The sequence below is a fragment of the Bombina bombina genome, chromosome 1, assembly GCF_027579735.1.
Source record: "Bombina bombina isolate aBomBom1 chromosome 1, aBomBom1.pri, whole genome shotgun sequence".
Classification (NCBI taxonomy): Eukaryota; Metazoa; Chordata; class Amphibia; order Anura; family Bombinatoridae; genus Bombina; species Bombina bombina.
In genome coordinates, this window is record NC_069499.1 from 995,661,313 (window position 1) to 995,688,103 (window position 26,791).

General features: G+C 41.6%; 1 protein-coding gene across 7 annotated transcripts in view; it reads right to left on the reverse strand.

The window, feature by feature from the left end:
- Nucleotides 1-26,791, reverse strand: part of RALGAPB (Ral GTPase activating protein non-catalytic subunit beta) — an 843,236-nt gene that overhangs the window by 141,987 nt on the left and 674,458 nt on the right. For all 7 annotated transcript variants that reach the window (XM_053712501.1, XM_053712446.1, XM_053712384.1 and 4 more), the window contains one exon: nucleotides 19,040-19,205. In XM_053712501.1, coding sequence (XP_053568476.1) covers nucleotides 19,040-19,205 — 166 coding nt within the window. The remainder of the gene's footprint in view (nucleotides 1-19,039; nucleotides 19,206-26,791) is intronic.

The following is a 26,791-nucleotide window of genomic DNA, read 5'->3' on the forward strand; positions in this document are numbered from 1 at the left end:
GTGAGGCCATGCTGGAGCTACCAGCAGGACAAACGAGCATTCCTTTAGAATATTAAGAATACCCTTGGAAGAAGAACTAGAGGCGGAAAGATATAGGCAGGATGACACTTGTAAGGAAGAAATAATGCATCCACTGCCTCCGCCCGAGGATCCCTGGATCCGGACAGATACCAGGGAAGTTTCTTGTTTAGATGAGAAACCATCAGATCTATTTCTGAGAGTTCCCACATTTGAACAATCTGAGGAAATACCTCTGGGTGAAGACCATTCGCCCAGGTGCAACGTTTGGCGACTGAGATAATCCGCTTTCCAATTGTCCATACCTGGGATATGAACCGCAGAGATTAGACAGGAGCTGGATTCCGCCCAAACCAAAATTCGAGATACTTCTTTCATAGCCAGAGGACTGTGAGTCCCTCCTTGATGATTGATGTATGCCACAGTTGTGACATTGTCTTATCTGAAAACAAATGAACAACTCTCTCTTCAGAAGAGGCCAAGACTGAAGAGCTCTGAAATTGCACGGAGTTCCAAATATAGATCGGAAATCTCACCTCCTGAGATTCCCAAACCCCTTGTGCCGTCAGATACCCCCACACAGCTCCCCAACCTGTAAGACTTGCATCTGTTGAGATTATAGTCCAGGTCGGAAGAACAAAGAAGCCCCCTGAACTAAACGATGGTGATCTGCCCACCATGTCAGAGAGTGTCGTATAATCGGTTTAAAGATATTGAGATATCTTTGAGTAATCCCTGCACCATTGGTTCAGCATACAGAGCTGAAGAGGTCGCATGTGAAAACGAGCAAAGGAGATCGCATTTGATGCGGCAGTCCTAAGACCTAAAATTTCCATGCATAAGACTACCAAAGGGAATGATTGTGACTGAAGGTTTTGACAAGCTGATATCAATGTTAAACTTCTCTTGTCTGACAAGGACAGAGTCATAGACACTGAATCTATTCTAGAAACCTAAAAAGGTTACACTTGTCTGAGGAATCAATGAACTGATTGGTAAATTGATCCTCCAACCATGAACTTGAAGAAACAACACAAGTCGATTCGTATGAGATTCTTCGAAAATGAGAAGACTGAGCAAGTACCCAGATATTGTCCAATAAGGAAATACCAAAAAACCCTGTTCTCTGATTACAGAAAGAAGGGCACCGAGAACCTTTGAAAGAAATTCTTGGAACTGAGGCTATGCCAAACGGTAGAGCCACAAAACTGGTAATGCTTGTCTAAAAAGAGAATCTCAGACACAAAAAGTGATCTGGATGAATCGGAATATGTAGATACACATCCTGTAAATCTATTGTAGACATATAATGCCCTTGCTAAACAAAAGGCAGGACAGTCCTACAGTAACCATCTTGAATGTTGGTATCCTTACATAACGATTCAATATTGATAGATCCGAAACTGGTCTGAAGGAATTGACCTTCTTTAGTACAATGAAGAGATAAAATAAAACCCCAGCCCCTGTTCCAGAACTGGAACTGGCATAATTACTCCAGCCAACTCTAAATCTGAAACATATTTCAGAAATGCTGAGCCTTTGCTGTGTTAACTGGGACACGGGAAAGAAAAAAATCTCTTAGCAGGAGGCCTTAACTGAAGCCAATTCTGTACCTTTCTGAAACCAGAAATTGAGAACGGAATTGATCAAAATTTCTTTGAAGAAAACGTAATCTGCCTCATACCAGCTGAGCTGGAATAAGGTCCGCACCTTCATGGGTACTTAGGAGCTGGCTATAGGTTTTCTAAAAGGCTTGGATATATTCCAAAATGGAAATAGTTTCCAAACTGATACCGCTCCTGAGAATGAAGGATCAGGCTTTTGTTCCTTATTGTGAGGAAAGGAACGAAATGATCATTAGACCTAAATTTACCTTAGATTTTTTATCCTTTGGTAAAAAAGTTCCCTTCCTTCCAGAAACAGTTGAAATAATAATTTATTACCCTGAAAAGAAAGGGAAAGCAAAGTTGACTTAGAAGACATATCAGTATTCCAAGTTTAAACCATAAAGCTGTTCTAGCTAAAATAGCTAGAGACATATACCTGACATCAACTCTAATGATATCAAAAGATGGTATCACCAATAAAATTATTAGCATGTTATAGAATAATAATAATGCTATAAAATTATGATCTATTACTTGTTGCGCTAAAGCTTCTAACCAAAAATTTGAAGCTGCAGCAACATCCGCTAAAAATATAGCAAGTCTAAGAAGATTACCTGAACATAAGTAAGCTTTTCTTAGAAAGGATTCAATTTTTCCTATCTAAAGGATCCCTAAATGAATTACTATCTGCCGTAGGAATAGTAGCACATTTAGCAGGAGTAGAGACAGCCCCATAACCTTAGGGATTTTGTCCCAAAAAAAACTCTAATCTGTCAGATGGCACAGGATATAATTGCTTAAACGTTTAGAAGGAGTAAAAGAATTACCCAAATTATTCCATTCCCTGGAAATTACTTCAGAAATAGCATCAGGGAGATTAAACACTTCTGGAATAACTACAGGAGATTTAAAAACCTTATTTAAACGTTTAGATTTAGAATCAAGAGGACCAGAATCCTCTATTTCTAATGCAATTAATAATTCTTTAAATAAAGAACGAATAAATTCCATCTTGAACAAATACAAAGATTTATCAGCATCAACCTCTGAGACAGAAACCTCTGAACCAGAAGAACCATTATCAGTATCAGAATGATGATGTTCATTTAAAAATTCATCTGAAAAAAGAGAAGTTTTAAAAGACTTTTATGTAAACTAGAAGGAGAAATAACAGACATAGCCTTCTTAATGGATTTAAAAAATAAAATCTCTTATGTTTATCAGGAACACTCTGAAAATTAGATGTTGACGGAACAGCAACAGGTAATGTAACAGTACTAAAGGAAATTTTATCTGCATTAATAAGTTTGTCATGACATGCAATACAAACAACAGCTGGAGAAACAGATACCAAAAATTATAGCAGATACACTTAGCTTGGTAGCTCCAGCAGTAGACAGCGATTTTCCTGTAGTATCTTCTGACTCAGATGCAACGTGAGACATCTTGCAATATGTAAGAGAAAAAACAACATATAAAGCAAAATTGATCAAATTCCTTAAATGACAGTTTCAGGAATGGGAAAAAATGCCAAAGAACAAGCTTCTAGCAACCAGAAGCACTGAAAAAATAAGACTTAAATAATGTGGAGACAAAAGCGACGCCCTTATTTTTTAGCGCCAAATAAGACGCCCACATTATTTGGCGCCTAAATGCTTTTGGCGCCAAAAATGACGCCACATCCGGAACGCCGACATTTTTGGCGCAAAATAACTTCAAAAAATGACGCAACTTCCGGCGACACGTATGACGCCGGAAACGGAAAAGAATTTTTGCGCCAAAAAAGTCCGCGCCAAGAATGACGCAATAAAATGAAGCATTTTCAGCCCCCGCGAGCCTAACAGCCCACAGGAAAAACAGAGTCAAATTTTTGAAGGTAAGAAAAAAATGATTAATTCAAATGCATTATCCCAAATATGAAACTGACTGTCTGAAAATAAGGAAAGTTGAACATTCTGAGTCAAGGCAAATAAATGTTTGAATACATATATTTAGAACTTAATAAACAAAGTGCCCAACCATAGCTTAGAGTGTCACAGAAAATAAGATTTACTTACCCCAGGACACTCATCTACATGTTTGTAGAAAGCCAAACCAGTACTGAAACGAGAATCAGCAGAGGTAATGGTATATATAAGAGTATATCGTCGATCTGAAAAGGGAGGTAAGAGATGAATCTCTACGACCGATAACAGAGAACCTATGAAATAGACCCCGTAGAAGGAGATCACTGCATTCAAATAGGTAATACTCTCCTCACATCCCTCTGACATTCACTGCACGCTGAGAGGAAAACCGGGCTCCAACTTGCTGCGGAGCGCATATCAACGTAGAATCTAGCACAAACTTACTTCACCACCTCCATCGGAGGCAAAGTTTGTAAAAACTGAATTGTGGGTGTGGTGAGGGGTGTATTTATAGGCATTTTAAGGTTTGGGAAACTTTGCCCCTCCTGGTAGGAATGTATATCCCATACGTCACTAGCTCATGGACTCTTGCTAATTACATGAAAGAAACTACTACTGAACCTATGGAGATTGCCTTTCTCAAGGGACCTTTAAGTAACCAAGAGAAACTTAGACGCCGCACTCTAAACCTTTGTATGTATTGTGCTTCTGATGAGCATGCTGTTAAAGATTGCCCCAACCTACTACGACAGAATAAGGGTAAGAATGGTTCCCCCTATTATTCTGTGAATTCTGACTTTAACACCACACACTATTGTAAACTTCCTCTTGTTTTTCAGTGGGAACAGCATCGCGTGACCGCCCAAGGGATAATTGATTCTGGCGCCTCCACTTCTTATATAGATTTTTGTTTCACAAATAAAAACAAGATACCATTAGTCAAAAAACTGACTCCTGTTCCTTTGAGGGGTATTGATGGCAAGGTACTATCTTCTGGACCTGTACTCTTTGAAACTATTCCTTTACTTGTCAGTTCTATTGACCATCACAGGGAGTACATCACATTTGATGTAATTTCTTCACCTGCTTTCCCTGTTATTCTAGGTTTACAGTGGTTACAGTTACATGATCCTTCTATCTCATGGTCCACTCTCTCTGTTAAGAATTTTTGCAGTGTTCAGAATTGAACTTGTTACCCACATTTACTTCTTCAACCCACTTCTACTGTTACATCCTCAAATATACCTACAGAATACTTACACTACTCTGATGTTTTCAGTAAGACTGAGTGTGAAAACCTGCCTCCACATCGCAAGTATGACTGCCCCATTGACATTCTCCCAGGTGCAGTCATACCTTGTGGGCATATTTTCCCTCTCTCAAAACCTGAATTAGAACACCTGAAAACCTAACTTGAGGATAATCTAAGGAAGGGTTTTATCCGTCTGTCTACCTCACCAGCTGCAGCTGGTATGTTCTTTGTTATTAACAAAGACGGAAGTTTAAGACCCATTGTCGACTACCGACAACTTAATAAAATCACTATAAAAAAACGATATCCTCTACCCCTCATCCCAGAGTTGATGGAGAGGTTGGTGGGGTTCAGAATATTTACCAAACTGGATCTCAGGGGGGCGTATAACTTGATACGTATGAGAGGAGACGAATGGCTGACGGCGTTCCGTACCCGCTATGGCCTTTATGAATACACCGTCATGCCATTCGGTCTCTGCAACGCCCCTGCCACCTTCCAATATCTCATAAATGATATATTTAAGGATATTCTGGATACTTTTGTTGTTATTTATCTAGACGACATTCTAATATTTTCTGAAAATCTCTCTCAACACATAAACCATGTAAAACAGGTTCTATCCAGACTAAGGAGTAATTCCTTATATGTTAAAGCTGAGAAGTGTATCTTTCACTCAACCAACATTACTTTCTTAGGCTACCAAATAACAGATAAGGGTATTAGTATGGATGACGACAAGATCCAGACTATACTAAATTGGAAAGTTCCTACCACTAAGAAGCAGGTACAAAGCATCCTGGGCTTTGCCAATTTTTATAGAAAATGTATTCGAAATTTTTCTGCTTTGGCTAAACCTCTTACTTACTTGACAAAAAAAGATGTAAAGTACCGATGGACACCTCAAGCTCAGCTGGCATTCGATACACTAAAAAAGAATTTTACCACAGCTCCCATTTTACGCTTTCCGGATACTGATAAGCAATTTATCTTAGAAGTAGATGCATCGGATTTCGCAGTAGGTTCCATTTTGTCACAAAGGGATGACCTATAGAAACAACTACATCCAGTGGCTTACTACTCACGCAGTCTAACCATTCCAGAAACTCATTATCCTGTAGGAGATAAGGAACTCCTAGCAATTAAGGTTGCATTTGAACATTGGCGACATCTTTTAGAATGTGCTACATTCCCTACTATTGTATATACCGATCACAGAAACCTGCAATACCTGAAATCTACAAAAAGTCTTAGTGGCCGCCATGTTCGCTGGAACCTTTTCCTTTCAAGGTTTAACTTCCTGATCACCTATAGACCTGCTGTGAAAAACGGTAAGGCCGATGCCTTCTCCAGATTACCACTAAAAGGAATTGAAACCCCATCAAATCAAAGCCTAATTCGAGAAAACAAATTCCTTTTGTTTCTAACTGATTCTTTGCCATTTCTCAGAGAAGAACAAAATAAAGATCATAATAAACCCACATACCTTCTACACAAAAACCATGATCAACTGTTCTGTTATAAGGATAAAATTTATGTACCACAAAATGTTAGACCCATTTTATCAGATTCAGCACATGACTCCCTTTTAGCTGGTCACTGTGGTATTACCAAGACTGTGGATCTGATTCAACGTTCCTACTGGTGGCCTAACATGTCATCTGAAATAGCTGCCTATGTCAACAGTTGTCAACTATGTACTATTTCTAAAAGATCAAAGATTGCACCTTATGGGTTGTTGCTGCCTATTCCTACACCATACAAGCCATGGGAAGAAATTACTCTAGACTATATAGTTGATCTCCCAAGCTCTTGTTCTAACACTACAATTTTGGTTGTAGTAGACCTCTTCAGTAAAATGATCCACTTAATACCATTTCACAAACTCCCCACTGCTGTGGAAACAATACAACATCTTCTCTCTCATGTCTTCAAATTACATGGTTTGCCAAAGAAAATTCTAACGGACCGCGGATCTCAATTCACAAGTGCTCTCTGGGCTGCATTTTGTAAACACTTCTCCATTGATAAAAGGCTATCATCCTCTTACCATCCTCAAACGAATGGCCAGACGGAGAGGAGCAACCAGTGGGTAGAACAGTTTCTACGCTCCTACTGTCATTCTAACCAACATGCTTGGTCTAAACACCTACCATACGCAGAATTCGTGTTTAACTACACTAAACACTCAACCACTCAACACACCCCGTTCTTTATCAATTATGGTTTCCATCCCAATTTCCAACTGCTACCTAATCCAGATTATACATCACCACTCATATCGGATCTGACCAATACCATTGCTTCCAATTTTTCGATTGTACAGCGAGCCATTGAAGATGCTAAAGAAATTCAGAAGAAGTATTACGATAGACGTCGAACTCCTCCTCCCTCTTATGCAGTTGGGGACCTCGTTTGGCTTTCTTCAAAGAATATTCGCTTGTCCACTCCTTCACGCAAACTGTCACCTCTATACATTGGACCGTTTCCTGTTGAGAAGGTAATCAATGTTAACGTTGTTCGTTTGACTCTACCGGATACGTTAAAAATCCACCCTACATTCCACGTATCACTTCTCAAACCGTATCGAGTTGTTAGAGGTGATCCCTCTCATACTGTTCTCCCACAAGTATCCATAGACCCTAACATTGAGTATGAGGTGGAGTCTGTACTAGACTCCCGACGCTTTAGAGGAGTCCTACAGTATTTAATTAAATGGAAAGGTTACTCTAGTGATCATGATTCCTTGGAACCGTATTGCAATATCTCTGCTCCTAGGTTGATTTCTAGGTTCCATCAGAGGAATCCGGACCGGCCTCATCCGTGAGCCGCGGAGCTGCTCCTTGGGGGGGTCCTGTCAGGTTTCTTTGCCTTTGGTACTGTGCCTTTAAGAGATCTTAATTAGCTGCTGTTATAAGTACCTTCACCTCCCTCACTAAACTGCCTGATATTGCCTGGTGAACTCCTTTACTGCTATTGGCTCCTGACTTCCTTCCTTTGCTGCCTGGCTACAGACGTCCTGGTTGAACTGCTGCATGTTTTCAGTGACAAGCTCACAGGTGGCAGCCATAGTTCAACTTAACGTTTCACCCAGTTATAAACTGCTTGTTCATTTTTGGTTTGAGTTACTTTCTAAATCAAGTTATATTTTTTAAGCTAACTCTTACTACTTGCTGCACACCATTATTTTCTATGTTCACTTTTGAAACAGTTTCACAGTACTAATTTTGTATGAGTGTCTCAGTAGCTGTGGTTCATGTGGTAAAACAATTACACTCTTTTACAGAGTAAGCTGCTTCATCACAGTTAGAAATCTTCTCCTATGTTTCCTCAGCCTCTCTGCCATTGCCCATATTTGATAGAGAATCCATTAGGGTTCTCAATAAATCACCCTTGTAGATGGAACAAGGGAACTCTTCTCCATATTAATTTCCCATCAATGGGAAAGTAAATAGGACAAGATCTCTTGAAAGAGAGTTGCTCGAAGGAAGGACAATTCCTGAACCATATATTGTCCAGAAAAGCACCCTTGCAATACCCCAAGACCTAAAAGTCTTTCTAGGATGACGAAACTTGAGAAGATCCTGAATCATGGGAACAATAAATTCACATCCTTCAGGTCTATGTTTGTTATGAACAGGCCTTCTTGAACCAAAGGAGAATGGATGCTACTTTGAAGGTCATAACCTGAGGTAAATACCTAGGTCACGTTCCCAGACTGGGACTGTAACCCAGTTCAAGGAATGCCTCTCATCATACCTGGATTGCAGATATGCTAAAAGTATAAATTTGCCCCTGGGAGGAAATCTTAGATTGGATTAAGTTTGGTTGGATTTCAAAAGACATAACTGACCCTGCAGAAAGAGGAAAAGGAAAACTTTCCTTTAGACTTACTAGAAAAGCCTTTTCTCAACCGTAAAGTCAGAGGATAATTCTGCCAGACCAAGTCCAAACAAGGTGTCATCCTTGAAAGAAAACGCCAGAAGCGTAGATTTGGAGGAAACATAAAATATTGAACCTGCAACTGCAGAACTATAAAGCCTAGGCTGTACCATTAAGCTATTACTCTAAATGAACAATTAAACCTCCAGCCTCTTATCCATGGATCCAAAAAGAGAGCAGCTACCCTCCATATGGATCGAAGTTCTTCTGAGTCTATTAGAAAAGCTCCTTCTACTTAGGTCACTGTGCATTTTATGGAGACACCGACAGGAAAATCCTTTAAAGGACGGGAGACAGGGAGAAGGTATCCCTAGCTTCTCCTATTCCTGTGAAAAAAATCCCAGGCAGTCAAGAAACACTTCCTCTTAGGAAGGAACATTATAGAATGATAAAGTTTACAAAACTTTCAAAGGTTAAAGACAAGGGTAACGATGTCACCCAAATAGCCAAAACCTCCTTTAACAGTACACGAGGTGTTCAGGCATACATCTGAAGGGTGACCACTTCAGCATCAGATGAAGGAATTATACTGTCCGAATCTCAGACATAACCCTCAGAAGCTACTAGCGAATGCACCTCATCAGCCTTATGAGGGATAGCAACCTTTGCAGTAGAAAGTGGAGCAGAAACCTTACTATCTGAATCTTTAAATGTCCTCTTGCGTTTTCCCTGTAGGAAAGGAAAGGCAGATAAAGTCGCAGATATCACAGAAAATACCTGAGATGCAAAATCTGCAGGCAAAAACACTCCTCCAGGAGATTGAGAGGAACCGCAGGGCACTGTATGCGACGCCATAAAGGCTTGGGACGTTTAAGGAGAAACCTGTGGCATTGCCTGAACAGCATCATCCTGGGAGACATGAGGCTCAGAGGCCACACCTATCTTTACTTTTAATAGTTAGGTGAAAACCGCAGCACAGAAATTGCATATGCAAATACTGGCTAAAATAAGTCCTAAGCGACATAAGGCTCAACAATAATAACTTTAATTTTTCTAATATAATTATTCTAACGTGAGAGACAGATATGCTTTTAAAAACAATTTGATCCTCACGAGCCATAAACATTTGTCTTAGGAACAGAGTACTAGGACCATGAACTTATTTACAACAGCGGAGATGACCTTAAAAACCTTAACTAAAGGTTTTAAGACTGCACACACAAGGGGATCAGAAAAATAACGGGCCTTGGTATGTAAATTTTAAACATGCTAGCAAGAACCTGCGCCCTCATTTGAAAAAGAAAACAAGCTATTTAATACTGCACACATTGCACTCTCATTTGGCCTAGCAATACCCCCTTTGCATCCGATATAACGAAGCGGATCACGCAGCCGCTCAACCAGAGCTAAAAACGGCGCCACTCCACTTCTCAGAGAAGGAGGAGCAGGGCCATGAATAGCAGAGAAAAGAACGCTTCAAGACGAAAATGTCCTGCACAGCTCCGCTTCTTATGATTGTAAAGAAATTGACAGCATACTCTAAGACACACGGAGGTCTCTGTTCTAGCAGGGCACAAGTAAATTAAATTAAAGTAACACGGTTCCGCTAATTTATAATGGATTTGTGCAAGAGCGGTTTAACTCCATAGAAGTCCATAGGAATGGCGCCACATATTCAATATCGTGCTATCCTTACGGACACACAGCAGGACCTGGAAGCTGATTAAAAAGCCTCAAAAAAGCTTAACTGCTATCTGTACCACAGAGCCTCTGCTAATTTAACGTGAAAACATAAAGGTACACTTAACACGATGTCAAATATCCAAACAAAAGAGGATTAACTCCTTCCTCTTGTGAAAGAGGTTAACCCCAAGTCCATAGTCACATACATATTCAGTGCCTGCCCACTGCCTGAAAAAAACATTCTCTATGAAGGATTTGATGTCCCACATTAAGTGCAGCATTTTCCTAGAGTCCTTAAAGTGACACTGAACCCAAAAAATGTCTTTCGGGATTCAGATAGAACATGAAATTTTAAGCAACTTTCTAATTTACTCCTATTATCAAATTTTCTTTATATCTTTATTTGAAATGCAAGAATGTAAGTTTAGATGCCAGCCCATTTTTGGTGAACAACCTGGGTTGTCCTTGCTGATTGGTGGATAAATTCATCCACCAATAAAAACAGAATTTATGCTTACCTGATAAATTACTTTCTCCAACGGTGTGTCCGGTCCACGGCGTCATCCATAACTTGTGGGAATATTCTCTTCCCCAACAGGAAATGGCAAAGAGCACAGCAAAAGCTGTCCATATAGTCCCTCCTAGGCTCCGCCCACCCCAGTCATTCGACCGACGGACAGGAGAAAAAAAGGAGAAACCATAGGGTGCCGTGGTGACTGTAGTTAAAGAAAGAAATTTATCAAACCTGATTAAAAAACCAGGGCGGGCCGTGGACCGGACACACCGTTGGAGAAAGTAATTTATCAGGTAAGCATAAATTCTGTTTTCTCCAACATTGGTGTGTCCGGTCCACGGAGTCATCCATAACTTGTGGGAACCAATACCAAAGCTTTAGGACACGGATGAAGGGAGGGAGCCAATCAGGTTACCTAAACAGAAGGCACCACGGCTTGCAAAACCTAGAATTTGGCAAAAGTGTGCAGGGAAGACCAAGTCGCTGCCTTACATATCTGATCAACAGAAGCCTCGTTCTTGAAGGCCCATGTGGAAGCCACAGCCCTAGTAGAGTGAGCTGTGATTCGTTCGGGAGGCTGCCGTCCGGCAGTCTCGTAAGCCAATCGGATGATGCTTTTCAGCCAAAAGGAAAGAGGTAGCAGTAGCTTTTTGACCTCTCGTCTTGCCAGAATAAACGACAAACAGAGAAGACGTTTGTCTGAAATCCTTTGTTGCTTCTAAATAGAACTTTAAAGCACGTACTACATCTAAATTATGTAACAAACGTTGCTTCTTTGAAACTGGATTCGGACACAAAGAAGGCACAACTATTTCCTGGTTAATATTCTTGTTGGAAACAACCTTTGGAAGGAAACCAGGTTTAGTACGCAAAACAACCTTATCTGAATGGAACACCAGATAGGGCGGATTACACTGCAGAGCAGATAACTCAGAAACTCTTCTAGCAGAAGAAATAGCAACCAAAAACAGAACTTTCCAAGATAACATTTTGATATCTATGGAATGTAGAGGTTCAAACGGAACCCCTTGAAGAACTGAAAGAACTAAATTCAGACTCCAGGGAGGAGTCAAAGGTCTGTAAACAGGCTTGATCCTGACCAAAGCCTGAACAAAAGCTTGAACATCTGGCACAGCTGCCAGTCGTTTGTGTAACAAGACAGATAAAGCAGAAATCTGTCCTTTTAGAGAACTCGCTGATAATCCCTTATCCAAACCTTCTTGGAGAAAGGAAAGGATCCTAGGAATTTTAAACTTACTCCATGAGAATCCCTTGGATTCACACCAACAGATATATCTTTTCCATATTTTATGGTAAATTTTTCTAGTTACAGGTTTTCTGGCTTGTACCAGAGTATATCACAGAATCCGAAAACCCACGCTTAGATAAAATCAAGCGTTCAATTTCCAAGCCGTCAGCTGGAGAGAAACTAGATTTGGATGTTCGAATGGACCCTGTACTAGAAGATCCTGTCTCAAAGGTAGCTTCCATGGTGGAGCCGATGACATATTCACCAGGTCTGCATACCAAGTACTGCGTGGCCACGCAGGAGCTATCAAAATCACCGAGGCCCTCTCCTGTTTGATCCTGGCTACCAGCCTGGGAATGAGAGGAAACGGTGGAAACACATAAGCTAGGTTGAAGGTCCAAGGCGCTACTAATGCATCCACTAGAGTCGCCTTGTGATCCCTGGATCTGGACCCGTAGCAAGGAACCTTGAAGTTCTGACGAGACGCCATCAGATCCATGTCTGGAATGCCCCATAATTGGGTCAACTGGGCAGAAATCTCTGGGTGGAGTTCCCACTCCCCCGGATGGAATGTCTGACGACTCAGGTAATCCGCCTCCCAGTTTTCCACTCCTGGGATGTGGATCGCAGATAGGTGGCAGGAGTGATCCTCCGCCCATTTTATGATTTTGGTCACTTCTCTCATCGCCAGGGAACTCCTTGTTCCCCCCTGATGGTTGATGTAAGCAACAGTTGTCATGTTGTCTGATTGGAATCTTATGAATCTGGCCTTTGCTAGTTGAGGCCAAGCCCTGAGAGTATTGAATATCGCTCTCAGTTCCAGAATGTTTATCGGGAGAAGAGACTCTTCCCGAGACCATAGACCCTGAGCTTTCAGGGAGTCCCAGACCGCGCCCCAAGCCCACTAGACTGGCGTCGGTCGTGACGATGACCCACTCTGGTCTGCGGAAGCTCATTCCCTGGGACAGGTGATCCTGGGTTAGCCACCAACGGAGTGAGTCTCTGGTCTTCTGATCTACTTGAATCACTGGAGACAAGTCTGTATAGTCCCCATTCCACTGTTTCAGCATGCACAGTTGTAATGGTCTTAGATGAATTCGCGCAAAAGGAACTATGTCCATTGCTGCAACCATCAACCCTACTACTTCCATGCACTGAGCTATGGAAGGTCGTGGAACAGAGTGAAGAACTTGACAAGCGTTTAGAAGTTTTGACTTTCTGACATCTGTCAGGAAAATCTTCATTTCTAAAGAATCTATTATTGTCCCCAAGAAAGGAACTCTTGTCGACGGAGACAGGGAACTTTTTTCTATGTTCACCTTCCACCCGTGAGATCTGAGAAAGGCCAGAACGATGTCTGTGTGAGCCTTTGCCTTTGAGACAACACTTGTATCAGAATGTCGTCCAAGTAAGGCGCCACTGCAATGCCCCTTGGTCTTAGAACCGCTAGAAGGGACCCGAGCACCTTTGTGAAAATCCTTGGAGCAGTGGCTAGCCCGAATGGGAGAGCCACAAACTGGTAATGTTTGTCCAGAAAAGCGAACCTTAGGAACTGATGATGATCTTTGTGGATAGGAATATGTAGATACGCATCCTTTAGATCCACGGTAGTCATAAATTGACCCTCCTGGATTGTAGGTAAAATCGTTCGAATAGTTTCCATTATGAACGATGGCACTCTGAGAAATTTGTTTAGAATCTTTAAATCCAGAATTGGTCTGAAGGTTCCCTCTTTTTTGGGAACTACAAACAGATTTGAGTAAAACCCCAGTCCTTGTTCCACAGTTGGAACTGGGTGTATCACTCCCATTTTTAACAGGTCTTCTACACAATGTAAGAATGCCTGTCTCTTTATTTGGTTTGAAGATAAGTGAGACATGTGGAACCTTCCCCTTGGGGGTAGTTCCTTGAATTCCAGAAGATAACCCTGAGAAACTATTTCTAGTGCCCAGGGATCCTGAACATCTCTTGCCCAAGCCTGAGTGAAGAGAGAGAGTCTGCCCCTACTAGTCCGGTCCCGGATCGGGGGCTACTCCTTCATGCTGTTTTGGTAGCAGCAGCAGGCTTCTTGGCCTGCTTACCCTTGTTCCAGCCTTGCATCGGTTTCCAAGCTGGTTTGGTTTGCGAAGCATTACCCTCTTGTCTAGAGGCTGCAGAGTTAGAGGCCGGTCCGTTCCTGAAATTTGCGAAAGGAACGAAAATTAGACTTATTCTTGGCCTTGAAAGGCCTATCTTGTGGGAGGGCATGGCCCTTACCCCCAGTGATGTCTGAGATAATCTCCTTCAATTCTGGCCCAAAAAGGGTTTTACCCTTGAAAGGGATATTAAGCAATTTTGTCTTGGAAGATACATCCGCTGACCAAGACTTTAGCCAGAGCGCTCTGCGCGCCACAATTGCAAACCCTGAATTTTTCGCCGCTAATCTAGCTAACTGCAAAGCGGCATCTAAAATAAAGGAATTAGCTAACTTAAGTGCGTGAATTCTGTCCATAACCTCCTCATACGGAGTCTCTCTACTGAGCGACTTTTCAAGTTCCTCGAACCAGAACCACGCTGCTGTAGTGACAGGAATAATGCATGAAATAGGTTGCAGGAGGTAACCTTGCTGTACAAAAATCTTTTTAAGCAAACCCTCCAATTTTTTATCCATAGGATCTTTGAAAGCACAATTATCCTCGATAGGAATAGTAGTGCGCTTGGCTAGTGTAGAAACTGCCCCCTCGACCTTAGGGACTGTCTGCCATAAGTCCTTTCTGGGGTCGACCATAGGAAATAATTTCTTAAATATAGGAGGGGGGACAAAAGGTATGCCGGGCTTCTCCCACTCCTTATTCACTATGTCCGCCACCCGCTTGGGTATAGGAAAAGCGTCGGGTGCACCGGAACCCTCTAGGAACTTGTCCATCTTGCACAATTTTTCTGGAATGACCAGGTTGTCACAATCATCCAGAGTAGATAGAACCTCCTTAAGCAGTGCGCGGAGATGCTTAAATTTAAATGTCACAACATCAGGTTCTGCCTGTTGAGAAATTCTACCTGAATCAGAAATTTCCCCATCTGACAAAACCTCCCTCATGGCCACTTCAGATTGGTGTGAGGGTATGACAGAGCAATTATCATCAGCGCCCTCCTGCTCTACAGTGTTTAAAACAGAGCAATCGCGCTTTCTCTGAAATGCAGGCATCTTGGATAAAATATTTGCTATGGAGTTATCCATTACTGCCGTCAATTGTTGCATAGTAACAAGCATTGGCGCGCTAGAAGTACTAGGGGTCTCCTGCGTGGGCAAAACTGGTGTAGACACAGAAGGAGATGATGTAGAACTATGTCTACTCCCTTCATCTGATGAATCATCTTGGGCAACTTTACTATCTGTGGCTGTACTGTCCTTACTTTGTTTCGACGCTATGGCACAATTATCACACATATTTGAAGGGGGAGACACATTGGCTTCCATACATACAGAACATAGTCTATCTGAAGGCACAGACATGTTAAACAGGCTTAAACTTGTCAATAAAGTACAAAAACCGTTTTAAAACAAAACCGTTACTGTCTCTTTAAATTTTAAACAGGGCACACTTTTTTACTCAATATGTGAAAAACTATGAAGGAATTGTTCAATTTTAACCAAATTTTCACCACAGTGTCTTAAAGCATTCAAAGCATTGCACCCCAAATTTCAGACCTTTAACCCTTAAAATGAGGAAACCGGAGCCGTTTACAGTTTTAACCCCTCTACAGTCCCAGCTCCAGCCTTTGCTGCGACTTTACCAAACCCAGGGGGGTATACGATACCAAATGAAGCCTTCTAGGAACTTTTTAAACTACTTCCAGACCCACACACATGCAGCTGCATGCACTGCTCTCAAAAGTAACTGCGCTGTAATGGCACGAAAATGAGGCTCTGCCTACTACAGAGAAGGCCCTTCCTGACTGAGAAGGTGTCTAAACCAGTGCCTGACGTAAAAAAACGTTCCCCAAAGATATAAAGTGTGAATTTCAACATCAAACTGTATAAAATGCCCAAATAAAGCAATCGATCTAGCCCATAAAAGTGTCTACCAGTTTTATAGCCCATATTAAGCCCTTTATTCTGTTTGAGACTAAGAAAATGGCTTACCGGTCCCCATGAGGGGAAAATGACAGCCTTCCAGCATTACACAGTCTTGTTAGAAATATGGCTAGTCATACCTTAAGCAGAAAAGTCTGCCAACTGTTCCCCCCAACTGAAGTTATCTCATCTCAACAGTCCTGTGTGGGAACAGAAAACTATTTTAGTTACTGCTGCTAAAATCATACTCCTCTCACAAACAGAACTCTTCATCCTTTTCTGTTTCAGAGTAAATAGTACATACCAGCACTATTTTAAAATAACAAACTCTTGATAGTAGAATAAAAAACTACAACTAAACACCACATACTCTTCACCATCTCCGTGGAGATGCTGCTTGTTCAGTGGCAAAGAGAATGACTGGGGTGGGCGGAGCCTAGGAGGGACTATATGGACAGCTTTTGCTGTGCTCTTTGCCATTTCCTGTTGGGGAAGAGAATATTCCCACAAGTTATGGATGACGCCGTGGACCGGACACACCAATGTTGGAGAAAACATGCTCTCCAGAGTTCTGAACTAAAAAAAAAAGCTTAGATGCCTTCTTTTTCAAATAAAGATAGCAAGAGAACGAAGAAAAATTCATAATAGGAGTTAATTAGAAAGTTGCTTAAAATTGCATGCTCTATCTGAAATACAAAAGAAAAAATTTGGGTTCAGTGTCCCTTTAACCTCTTCAGTGCCAGCCTTCTAGCCCCAGAAGACTTAAGGCACTTACCTGCACATCCAGCTGTCACAGAGGCCTGTGGAAAAAAGAAAGAAAAGAGTAAACCTACTCTGGCTAAATATACCAGGGCAGCAACATGTTAGGAAAACGCAGTGAGGCCCACTTCACAAGTTCCTAACTGCTTAAGACACCACTGCCCTACTGAAGAGACTAACATGGAGCACGGCTAGACCCAATCTTGAGAGGAAAGATCAGAGTAAACCTATTTTTCCAACAGTAATTGATGAAGCCGTGGACTCACCATATCTTAGGAAAGAAATTATATTATATTAGAAAATATTACACTATCCCCACTCGGCTACTTCATAATGCCACCTGGCAGGCAACATTTTCTGTGAAGAACACAGAGTATGTTTAGCATAGTATGCTCTCAAAACTTAACACGACAGCAAACGTGCACAGTCAGACACTTAGTCTGGAAGACAAAAGGGTAACATGACTTTATGGTTCTTTGATGTCAATAAGATTACATCGTTAAAAGGGAAGAAAAGTAAAATAAAAAACAAAACAAAAAAAAAACCCAACAAAAAACAACAGATTGGATATAGCATGAAATTTTAAACAATGTTCCAATTTACTTCAATTAGCAATTTGCTTAAAGGACCACTAAACACACTACAATAGCATAATCAATACATGCATAATAAAAAGACAATGTAAAAGCAATTAGTTTGAATTTCAAATGAGTAGTAGATTTTTTTTGACAAATTTAAAAATTAGTTACCTACACCTTCATAATGCATCTTGTAACAGCCACCAGCCAATAACATAATGCAAATACATCTATCCTGTGAATCTTGCACATACTCAGTAGGAGCTGATGCCTCAGAAAGTGTTCATATAAAAAGATGGTGCATATTTAGAATGTTTAAAATTGTGCGCTTTGTCGGAATCATGAAAGGTTAAAGAGACAGTCTAGTCAAAATAAAAATTTCATTAGGACTTGTAATTTTAATCAACTTTCCAATTTACTTTTATCATCAAATTTGTTTTTTTCTCTTGGTATGCTTAGTTGAAACTAAACCTAGACAGACTCATATGCAAATTTCTAATCCCTTGAGGGCTGCCTCTTATCACATGCTTTTTAAATTGCTTTTCAACACAAAGAGACTGAAATTACACATGGGCCATATAGATGGCACAGAAAGTTATTTAAGATTTAGCACAACACAATGCTAAATGCAAGTCAATAGATAATAAACAGTCACAGTCATGTGATCAGGGGGCTGGAAGAAGGTTCTTAGATACAAGGTAATCACAGAGGTAAAAAGTATATTAATATAACTGTGTTGGTTATGCAAAACTGGGGAATGGATAATAAAGGGATTATCTATCTTTTAAAACAATAAAAATTATATTGTACACTGTCCCTTTAAGTTTGACTTGACTGTCTCTTTAATGCTCTTGAAATCCTTTGCTAAATAGTCATCCTAGATGAGCACAGGGAGATGCCATCTGGTAGCAGCACCATAGAATAATAGATATTTAACACTCTTAAAGGGACAGTAAAGTCAGAATTAGACATTCATGATTTAGACATAACATACATTTTCCAATTTACTTCTATTATTTAATTTGCTTCCTTCTCTTGTTATCCTTTGCTGAAAGGTTTATCTAGGTAAGCTCAGGAGCAGTAAAGAACCTAGGTTCTAGCTTCTGATTGGTGGCTGCATATATATGTATATATATATATAGCGATTGTCATTGGCTCACCCATGTGTTCAGTTAGAAACCAGTAGTGCACTGCTGCTCTTTCAACAAATGATACCAAGAGAATTAAACACATTTTATAATAAAAGTAAAATGGAAAGTTATTTAAAACTGTATGTTCTACCTAATTCATGAAAGAAATGTTTTGGGTTTCATGTCCCTTTAAGTTCCTATTAGCTTACTTAAGTTTACTCCTAACAAAAGATGCCAAAAGAATGATATAAATACAAGTAAAACTGCAAACTATCTAAATCATGAATGATTCATTTTGACTTTGTCCCTTGGAGAGTGATTTAATTTAATTGCAATTTATTTCTAAACCACTAATTCTAGAAATTCCTAGAAATTCTTTGAATGCATTTTGTAATGATATTCTCACCTTGCTCTTGCTGGTCATTCTCACTGATACAGTTGATTGACCAGCTTGTGGAAACATGACCTGTCCATCCTGGGTGTTTTCCCACATCAACGGGCCAGCCTAAAGACAACAGGAACTCCAGAAAATGGGGCTGTACATTACTAGTAGACTCAACATTCTTCAGTATCTGCAAACGTTTAAAGTAAATAGTTAAGTGTCTGGTGTAGTGTGTGTGTGTGGGGGAAATACAATTCTGGATTTTTTAACCTTTTGTCCTATTTTCCTAAGTAGAATGTATCAACAAGATTTACCCTTTAAGAAGTGGTCTGAAAACCCCCAAAGCTTGAAACCGCTACCTGAAATACCATGATTCCTCTTCTTGTAACTATCTTACAAATAAGAGGGAAGTTTGGAGTGTTACTTGAGTAATGGTTATCTTGGTTAAACCTAGTAGCAATGATCAACAAAGACTTTCAAAGGATTCAATTCTAGATTGGATGGCAAAGAAATAATGGACACAAGACAGAGATTATGCTGAAAATAGAGTAAAAATATTCAATATGAAAAACAAAAACAAAATTTATGCTTACCTGATAAATTTCTTTCTTTCCGGATATGGAGAATCCACAACGTCATTCAAATACTAGTGGGGATATCTCTCCTGGTCAGCAAGAGGCGGCAAAGAGCACCACAGCAAAGCTGGTAAATGTCACTCCCCTACCCATAATCACCAGTCTTTGAACCGAAGGGAAATGGAAAAAGGAATAACACAAAGGTGTAGAGGTGCCTGAGGTTTAGTAAAATTTTTTATCAGGTAAGAAATTTATCAGGTAAGAAATTTATCAGGTAAGCATACATTTTTTTTTTTTATATTGAAAGTCCACAACGTCATTCAATTACTAGTGGGAACCAATACTCAAGCTAGAGGACACTAAATGAATAGGGAGGGAGAACAAGACAGGCAGACCTAAACAGAAGGCACCACCACTTGAAGAACCTTTCTCCCAAAAGAGGCCTCAGCTGAGGCAAAAGTATCAACTTTATAAAATTTGGAAAAAGTGTGCAGAGAGGACCAAGTTGCAGCCTTGCAAATCTGTTCCAAAGAAGCTTCATTTTTGAAAGCCCAAGAAGAGGAGACAGCCCAAGTGGAATGAGCTGTGATTCTCTCAGGAGGCTGCTGACCAGCAGTCTCATAAGCAAAACGAATCATACTTCACAACCAGAAGGAAAGAGAAGTAGCAGTGGCCTTCTGGCCCTTGCGCTTCCCAGAAAAACAAACAAACAGGACAGAAGACTGGCGAAAATCCTTAGTCGTCTATAGATAGGAGGATCCTTAGTCGTCTCTTATGAAAAGGAGGATTAGGACTGAGAGAAGGAACAACAATTTCCTGATAAATATTTCTAACCGAAACCACTTTAGGGAGAAACCCCAATTTAGTATGAAGAACCGCCTTATCCGCATGAAATATAAGGTAAGGCGAATCGCACTGCAAAGCCGAGAGATCCGAAACTCTCCGAGCAGAAGAAATCGCAATAAGAAACAAAACCTTCTAAGATAACAACTAATATCTAAAGAATGCATTGGCTCAAACGTAGCATGCTGCAAAACTTTAAGGTTAAGACTCCAGGGAGGGATAACAGGTTTAAACATAGACCGGATTCTGACCAAGGCCTGACAAAAGGAACGAACATAATGCACATACTCTGACAATTCAGAGAACTGAATGACAATCCTTTCTCCAGACCTTCCTGGAAAAATGACAAAATCCTAGGAATCCTGACCCTACTCCAAAAGTAGCCCTTTGATTCACACCAAAAAAGGTATTTACGGCATACCTTATGGTAAATCTTACAAGTTACAGGCTTGCGAGCCTGCAGCATGGTCTCAATGACCGACTCAGAAAACCCACGCTTAGCAAGAACTAAGTGTTCAATCTTCAAGCAGTCAGCTTCAGAGAAACAACATTTGTATGGAGGAAAGGACGCTAAACTAGAAGGTCCTTCCTCTGAGGTAATCTCCAAGGTGGAAAAGATGACATCTTCACTAGGTCTGCATACCATATCCTGCGAGGCCATGCAGGAGCTATTAGAATTACCGACGCTCTCTCCTGCTTGATACGAGTCATGACTCGTGGAAAAAACGCAAACAGAGGAAACAGGTATGCCAGACCGAAAACCCAAGGAACCGCCAGAGCATCTATCAGAGTGGCCTGTGGATCTCTTGACCTTGAACCATAACTTGGAAGCTTAGCATTCTGCCGAGACGCCATCATATCCAACTCCGGCACCCCACACTTGAGGGTTAACCTTGAAAACACCTTATCCATCTCTACCTTAGGATGGAGAGCCCACTCCCTGGGATGAAAAGTCTGTCTGCTCAGGTAATCCGCTTCCCAGTTGTCCACTCCTGGAATATGGATGGCAGATAGAAAACAATTGTGATCTTCCGCCCACTGAATAATCCGTGCCACCTCCTTCATGGCTAAGGAACTCTGTTTCCTCCCTGGTGGTTGATGTAAGTCAATGAGGTGATGTTGTCCGACTGAAACCTGATAAACTGGACTATAGACATCTGAGGCCAAGCCATCAGATAATTAAAAATAGTTCTCAACTCCAAGATGTTTATGGGGAGAGCAGACTCCTCCCGAGTCCATAGACTCGGCACCTTTAACGAGTTCCAGACTGCTCCCCAGCCTAGCAGTCTGGCGTTCGTGGTCACTATCACCCAGGAAGGTCTCTGGAAGCATGTTCCCTGAGACAGATGACAGTGTGATATCTTGCTTGTTGAAAAGAAGGAACCTGAACCAATAGGTCATCCAGGTAGGGCGCCACTGCAATTCGCTGGAACCGGATCACTGCCAAGTGAGCCCCCAGAACCTTTAAAAAATTATGGGAGCTGTGGCAAGGCCAAAAGGAAGAGCCACAAACTGTGAATGGGAACATGAAGGTACGCATACTTTAGGTCTATGGTTGTCATAAACTGACTCTCTTGCACCAAAGAAAGAATGGAGCGGATAGTCTCCAACTTGAAAGGCAGATCTCTGAGAAACTTGTTTAGACATTTCAGGTCTAAAATAGGTCGCAAAGTTCCCTCTTTTTTTTAAGAACCACAAACAGATAGGAATATAAACCTAGACTCTGTTCCTGAATTGGAACTGAAACAATCACTCCCAGGGAAAAAAAGATCCTGAACACATTTCAAGAACGCCTCTCTTTATCTGGTCTATTGGTAATCTTGAGAGATGGAACCTGCCCCTGGTAGGAAAGGTCTTGAACTCCAATTTGTAACCCTGGGATACTATATCCACAGCCTATGCTTGAGAAAACTGAGATAGTCTGCCCCCCACTATACCCGGTCCCGGATCGGGGGCAAACCCTTCATGCTTATTTATAGTCAGCTGCGGTTTCTTTGATTGCTTCCCCTTGTTCCAAGACTGGGAGGGCTTCAAAGAAGACTTGGCCTGTTCCTGCTTGCAAGACAAAGGGGAAGATTTTCCTCTGGAATTACCAAAGCAATGAAAATTACTCTGACGTCCTTTCGGTCTATTCTTCTTGTCGGAGAAAAGACCCTCCCCCGCTGTAATATCAGAAATAATTTCTTTCAGACCGGGTCCAAACAAGGTCTTACACTTGTAAGGGATCGTCAGAAGCTTAGATTTAGAGGAAACATCGGATGACCAAGATTTCAGCCAAGCACAGCAAAGCCAGATATTTTGGCACCCAACTTAATGACCTGCAAGGAAGCAGTAATAAAGGAATTGGACAACTTAAGAACCTTAATCCTATCTTGGAGTTCCTCTAAAGGAGTCTCTACCTGAAGAGACTCAGACAAGGCATCAAACCAATAGGCTGCAGCACTTGTCACAGTGGCAATACACACTGCAGGCTGCCAATGGAGACCATGATGAACATACATTTTTTTTTCAAATAAGCCTCCAGCTTTTTGTCCATTGGATCCTTAAAGGAGCAGCTATCCTCAATAGGAATAGTAGTTCTCTTAGACAGAGTAGAAATGGCCCCTTCTACTTTAGAAACCATTTGCCACGACTCCTTAATGGAGTCAGCAACAGGAAACATCTTCTTAAAGACAGGAGACGGGGAAAAAGGTATCCCATTCCTGTGCTATAATCTCTGTGGCACGGTCTGGCACAGGAAAGACCTTCACAGAGGAAGGAACATCAAAGTATTTATTAAGCTTGTCAGATTTCCTAGGGATGACAGCGGTAGGAGTATCTGAATCATCAAGAGTAGCCAAAACCTCCTTTAACAGTACACAAAGATGTTCAAGCCTAAATCTGAAGGATACAACTTCAGCATCAGATGAAGGAATTATACTGTCCAAATCTGAGATTTCACCCTCAAAGGCTACCGACGTATCTTCCTCATCAGACTTATGAGAGAGGGCAACTTGGGTAGCAGAACTTGGAGCAGAAACCTTACTATCTGAATCTCTAGATTTCCTCTTGCATTTTCCCTGTAGCTTGGGAATGGCAGCTAATGCTGCAGATGATACCTGGGCAGTGATCTCGGCTTGCAAATAAAACTCCCCTGGGTGATTGAGAGGAACCACAGGGTTCTTTGAGGAGAAGACTATGGCATTGCCTGAACAGCCTCGTCCTGAGAGACGGTTGGCTCAGAAACAAAAAGTTTATCTTTATGCATTATAGTTATATATAAAGCTTTCACATCAATGACAAGCTCCCTCTATATGGAATTTAATTGATCTCCAAGTAGAGAAAAAAATTAGGCAGCAATTTGAAATTAAAAAACATAATTTATGCTTACCTGATAAATTTATTTCTCTTGTAGTGTGTTCAGTCCACGGGTCATCCATTACTTATGGGATATATTCTCCTTCCCAACAGGAAGTTGCAAGAGGATCACCCAAGCAGAGCTGCTATATAGCTCCTCCCCTCACATGTCATATCCAGTCATTCGACCGAAACAAGACGAGAAAGGAGAAACTATAGGGTGCAGTGGTGACTGGAGTTATAATTTAGAATTTAGAACCTGCCTCAAAAAGACAGGGCGGGCCGTGGACTGAACACACTACAAGAGAAATAAATTTATCAGGTAAGCATAAATTATGTTTTCCCTTGTTAAGTGTGTTCAGTCCACGGGTCATCCATTACTTATGGGATACCAATACCAAAGCTAAAGTACACGGATGAAGGGAGGGACAAGGCAGGAACATTAAACAGAAGGAACCACTGCCTGTAGAACCTTTCTCCCAAAAACAGCCTCCGAAGAAGCAAAAGTGTCAAATTTGTAAAATTTGGAAAAAGTATGAAGTGAAGACCAAGTTGCAGCCTTACAAATCTGTTCAACAGAGGCCTCATTTTTAAAGGCCCAAGTGGAAGCCACAGCTCTAGTGGAATGAGCTGTAATTCTTTCAGGAGGCTGCTGTCCAGCAGTCTCATAGGCTAAACGTATTATGCTACGAGGCCAAAAAGAGAGAGAGGTAGCCGAAGCCTTTTGACCTCTCCTCTGTCCAGAGTAAACGACAAACAGGAAAGAAGTTTGTCGAAAATCTTTAGTTGCCTGTAAGTAGAACTTCAGGGCACGGACCACGTCTAGATTATGCAAAAGACGTTCCTTCTTTGAAGAAGGATTAGGACACAATGATGGAACAACAATCTCTTGATTGATATTCCTGTTAGAAACAACCTTAGGCAAAAACCCAGGTTTAGTACGCAGGACTACCTTGTCTGAATGAAAGATCAGATAAGGAGAATCACAATGTAAGGCAGATAACTCCGAGACTCTTCGAGCCGAGGAAATAGCCATCAAAAACAGAACTTTCCAAGATAAAAGCTTAATATCAATGGAATGAAGGGGTTCAAACGGAACACCCTGAAGAACTTTAAGAACCAAGTTTAAGCTCCACGGAGGAGCAACAGCTTTAAACACAGGCTTAATCCTAGCCAAAGCCTGACAAAAAGCCTGGACGTCTGGATTCCCTGCCAGACGCTTGTGTAAAAGAATAGACAGAGCAGAAATCTGTCCCTTTAGTGAACTAGCGGATAAGCCCTTTTCTAAACCCTCTTGTAGAAAAGCCAATATCCTAGGAATCCTAACCTTACTCCATGAGTAACTCTTGGATTCACATCAATATAAATATTTACGCCATATCTTATGGTAAATCTTTCTGGTAACAGGTTTCCGAGCCTGTATCAATGTATCAATAACCGAATCCGAAAACCCACGCTTTGATAGAATCAAGCGTTCAATCTCCAAGCAGTCAGCCTCAGAGAAATTAGGTTTGGATGGTTGAAAGGACCCTGAATTAGAAGGTCCTGCCTCAGAGGTAGAGACCATGGTGGACAGGACGACATGTCCACTAGGGTCTGCATACCAGGTCCTGCGTGGCCACGCAGGCGCTATCAGAGTCACCGATGCTCTCTCCTGTTTGATCCTGGCAATCAGTCGAGGTAGCAACGGAAAAGGTGGAAACACATAAGCTATGTTGAAAACCCAAGGGGCTGCAAGTGCATCTACCAGCACCGCTCCTGGGTCCCTGGACCTGGATCCGTAACGAGGAAGCTTGGCGTTCTGGCGAGATGCCATAAGATCCAGATCCGGTTTGCCCCAACGACGAATCAGTTGAGCAAATACCTCCGGGTGTAGTTCCCACTCCCCCGGATGAAAAGTCTGGCGACTTAGAAAATCCGTTTTCCAGTTCTCCACACCTGGGATGTAGATCGCTGACAGGTGGCAAGAGTGTGACTCTGCCCAGCGAATTATCTTCGAGACTTCCAACATCGCTAAGGAACTCCTGGTTCCCCCTTGATGATTGATGTAAGCCACAGTCGTGATGTTGTCCGACTGAAACCTGATGAACCTCAGTGTTGCTAACTGAGGCCAAGCTAGAAGAGCATTGAATATTGCTCTTAATTCTAGAATGTTGATTGGTAGGAGTTTCTCCTCCTGAGTCCACTATCCCTGAGCCTTCAGGGAGTTCCAGACTGCTCCCCAGCCTAGAAGGCTGGCATCTGTTGTTACAATCGTCCAATCTGGTCTGCGAAAGGTCATTCCTTCGGACAGATGAACCCGTGACAACCACCAGAGAAGAGAATCTCTGGTCTCCTGGTCCAGATTTATCAAAGGGGACAGATCTGAGTAATCCCCGTTCCACTGACTTAGCATGCATAGTTGCAGCGGTCTGAGATGCAGGCGCGCAAATGGCACTATGTCCATTGCCGCGACCATCAAGCCGATTACTTCCATACACTGAGCTACTGATGGGCTTGGAATGGAGTGAAGGGCACGGCAAGCATTGAGAATCTTTGATAACCTGGACTCCGTCAGGTAAATCTTCATCTCTACAGAATCTATAAGAGTCCCTAGAAAAGGAACCCTTGTAAGCGGTAACAGAGAACTCTTTTCCACGTTCACTTTCCACCCATGCGACCTCAGAAATGCTAGAACTATCTCTGTATGAGACTTTGCATTTTGAAAACTTGACGCTTGAATCAGAATGTCGTCTAGGTACGGAGCCACCGCTATGCCTCGTGGTCTTAGTACCGCCAGAAGTGAGCCCAGAACCTTTGTAAAAATTCTCGGGGCCGTAGCTAACCCGAAGGGAAGAGCTACAAACTGGTAATGCCTGTCTAGAAAGGCAAATCTTAGGTACCGATAATGATCTTTGTGAATCGGTATGTGAAGGTAGGCATCCTTTAAGTCCACTGTGGTCATATATTGACCCTCTTGGATCATGGGCAGGATGGTCCGAATGGTTTCAAACTTGAACGATGGAACCCTTAGGAATTTGTT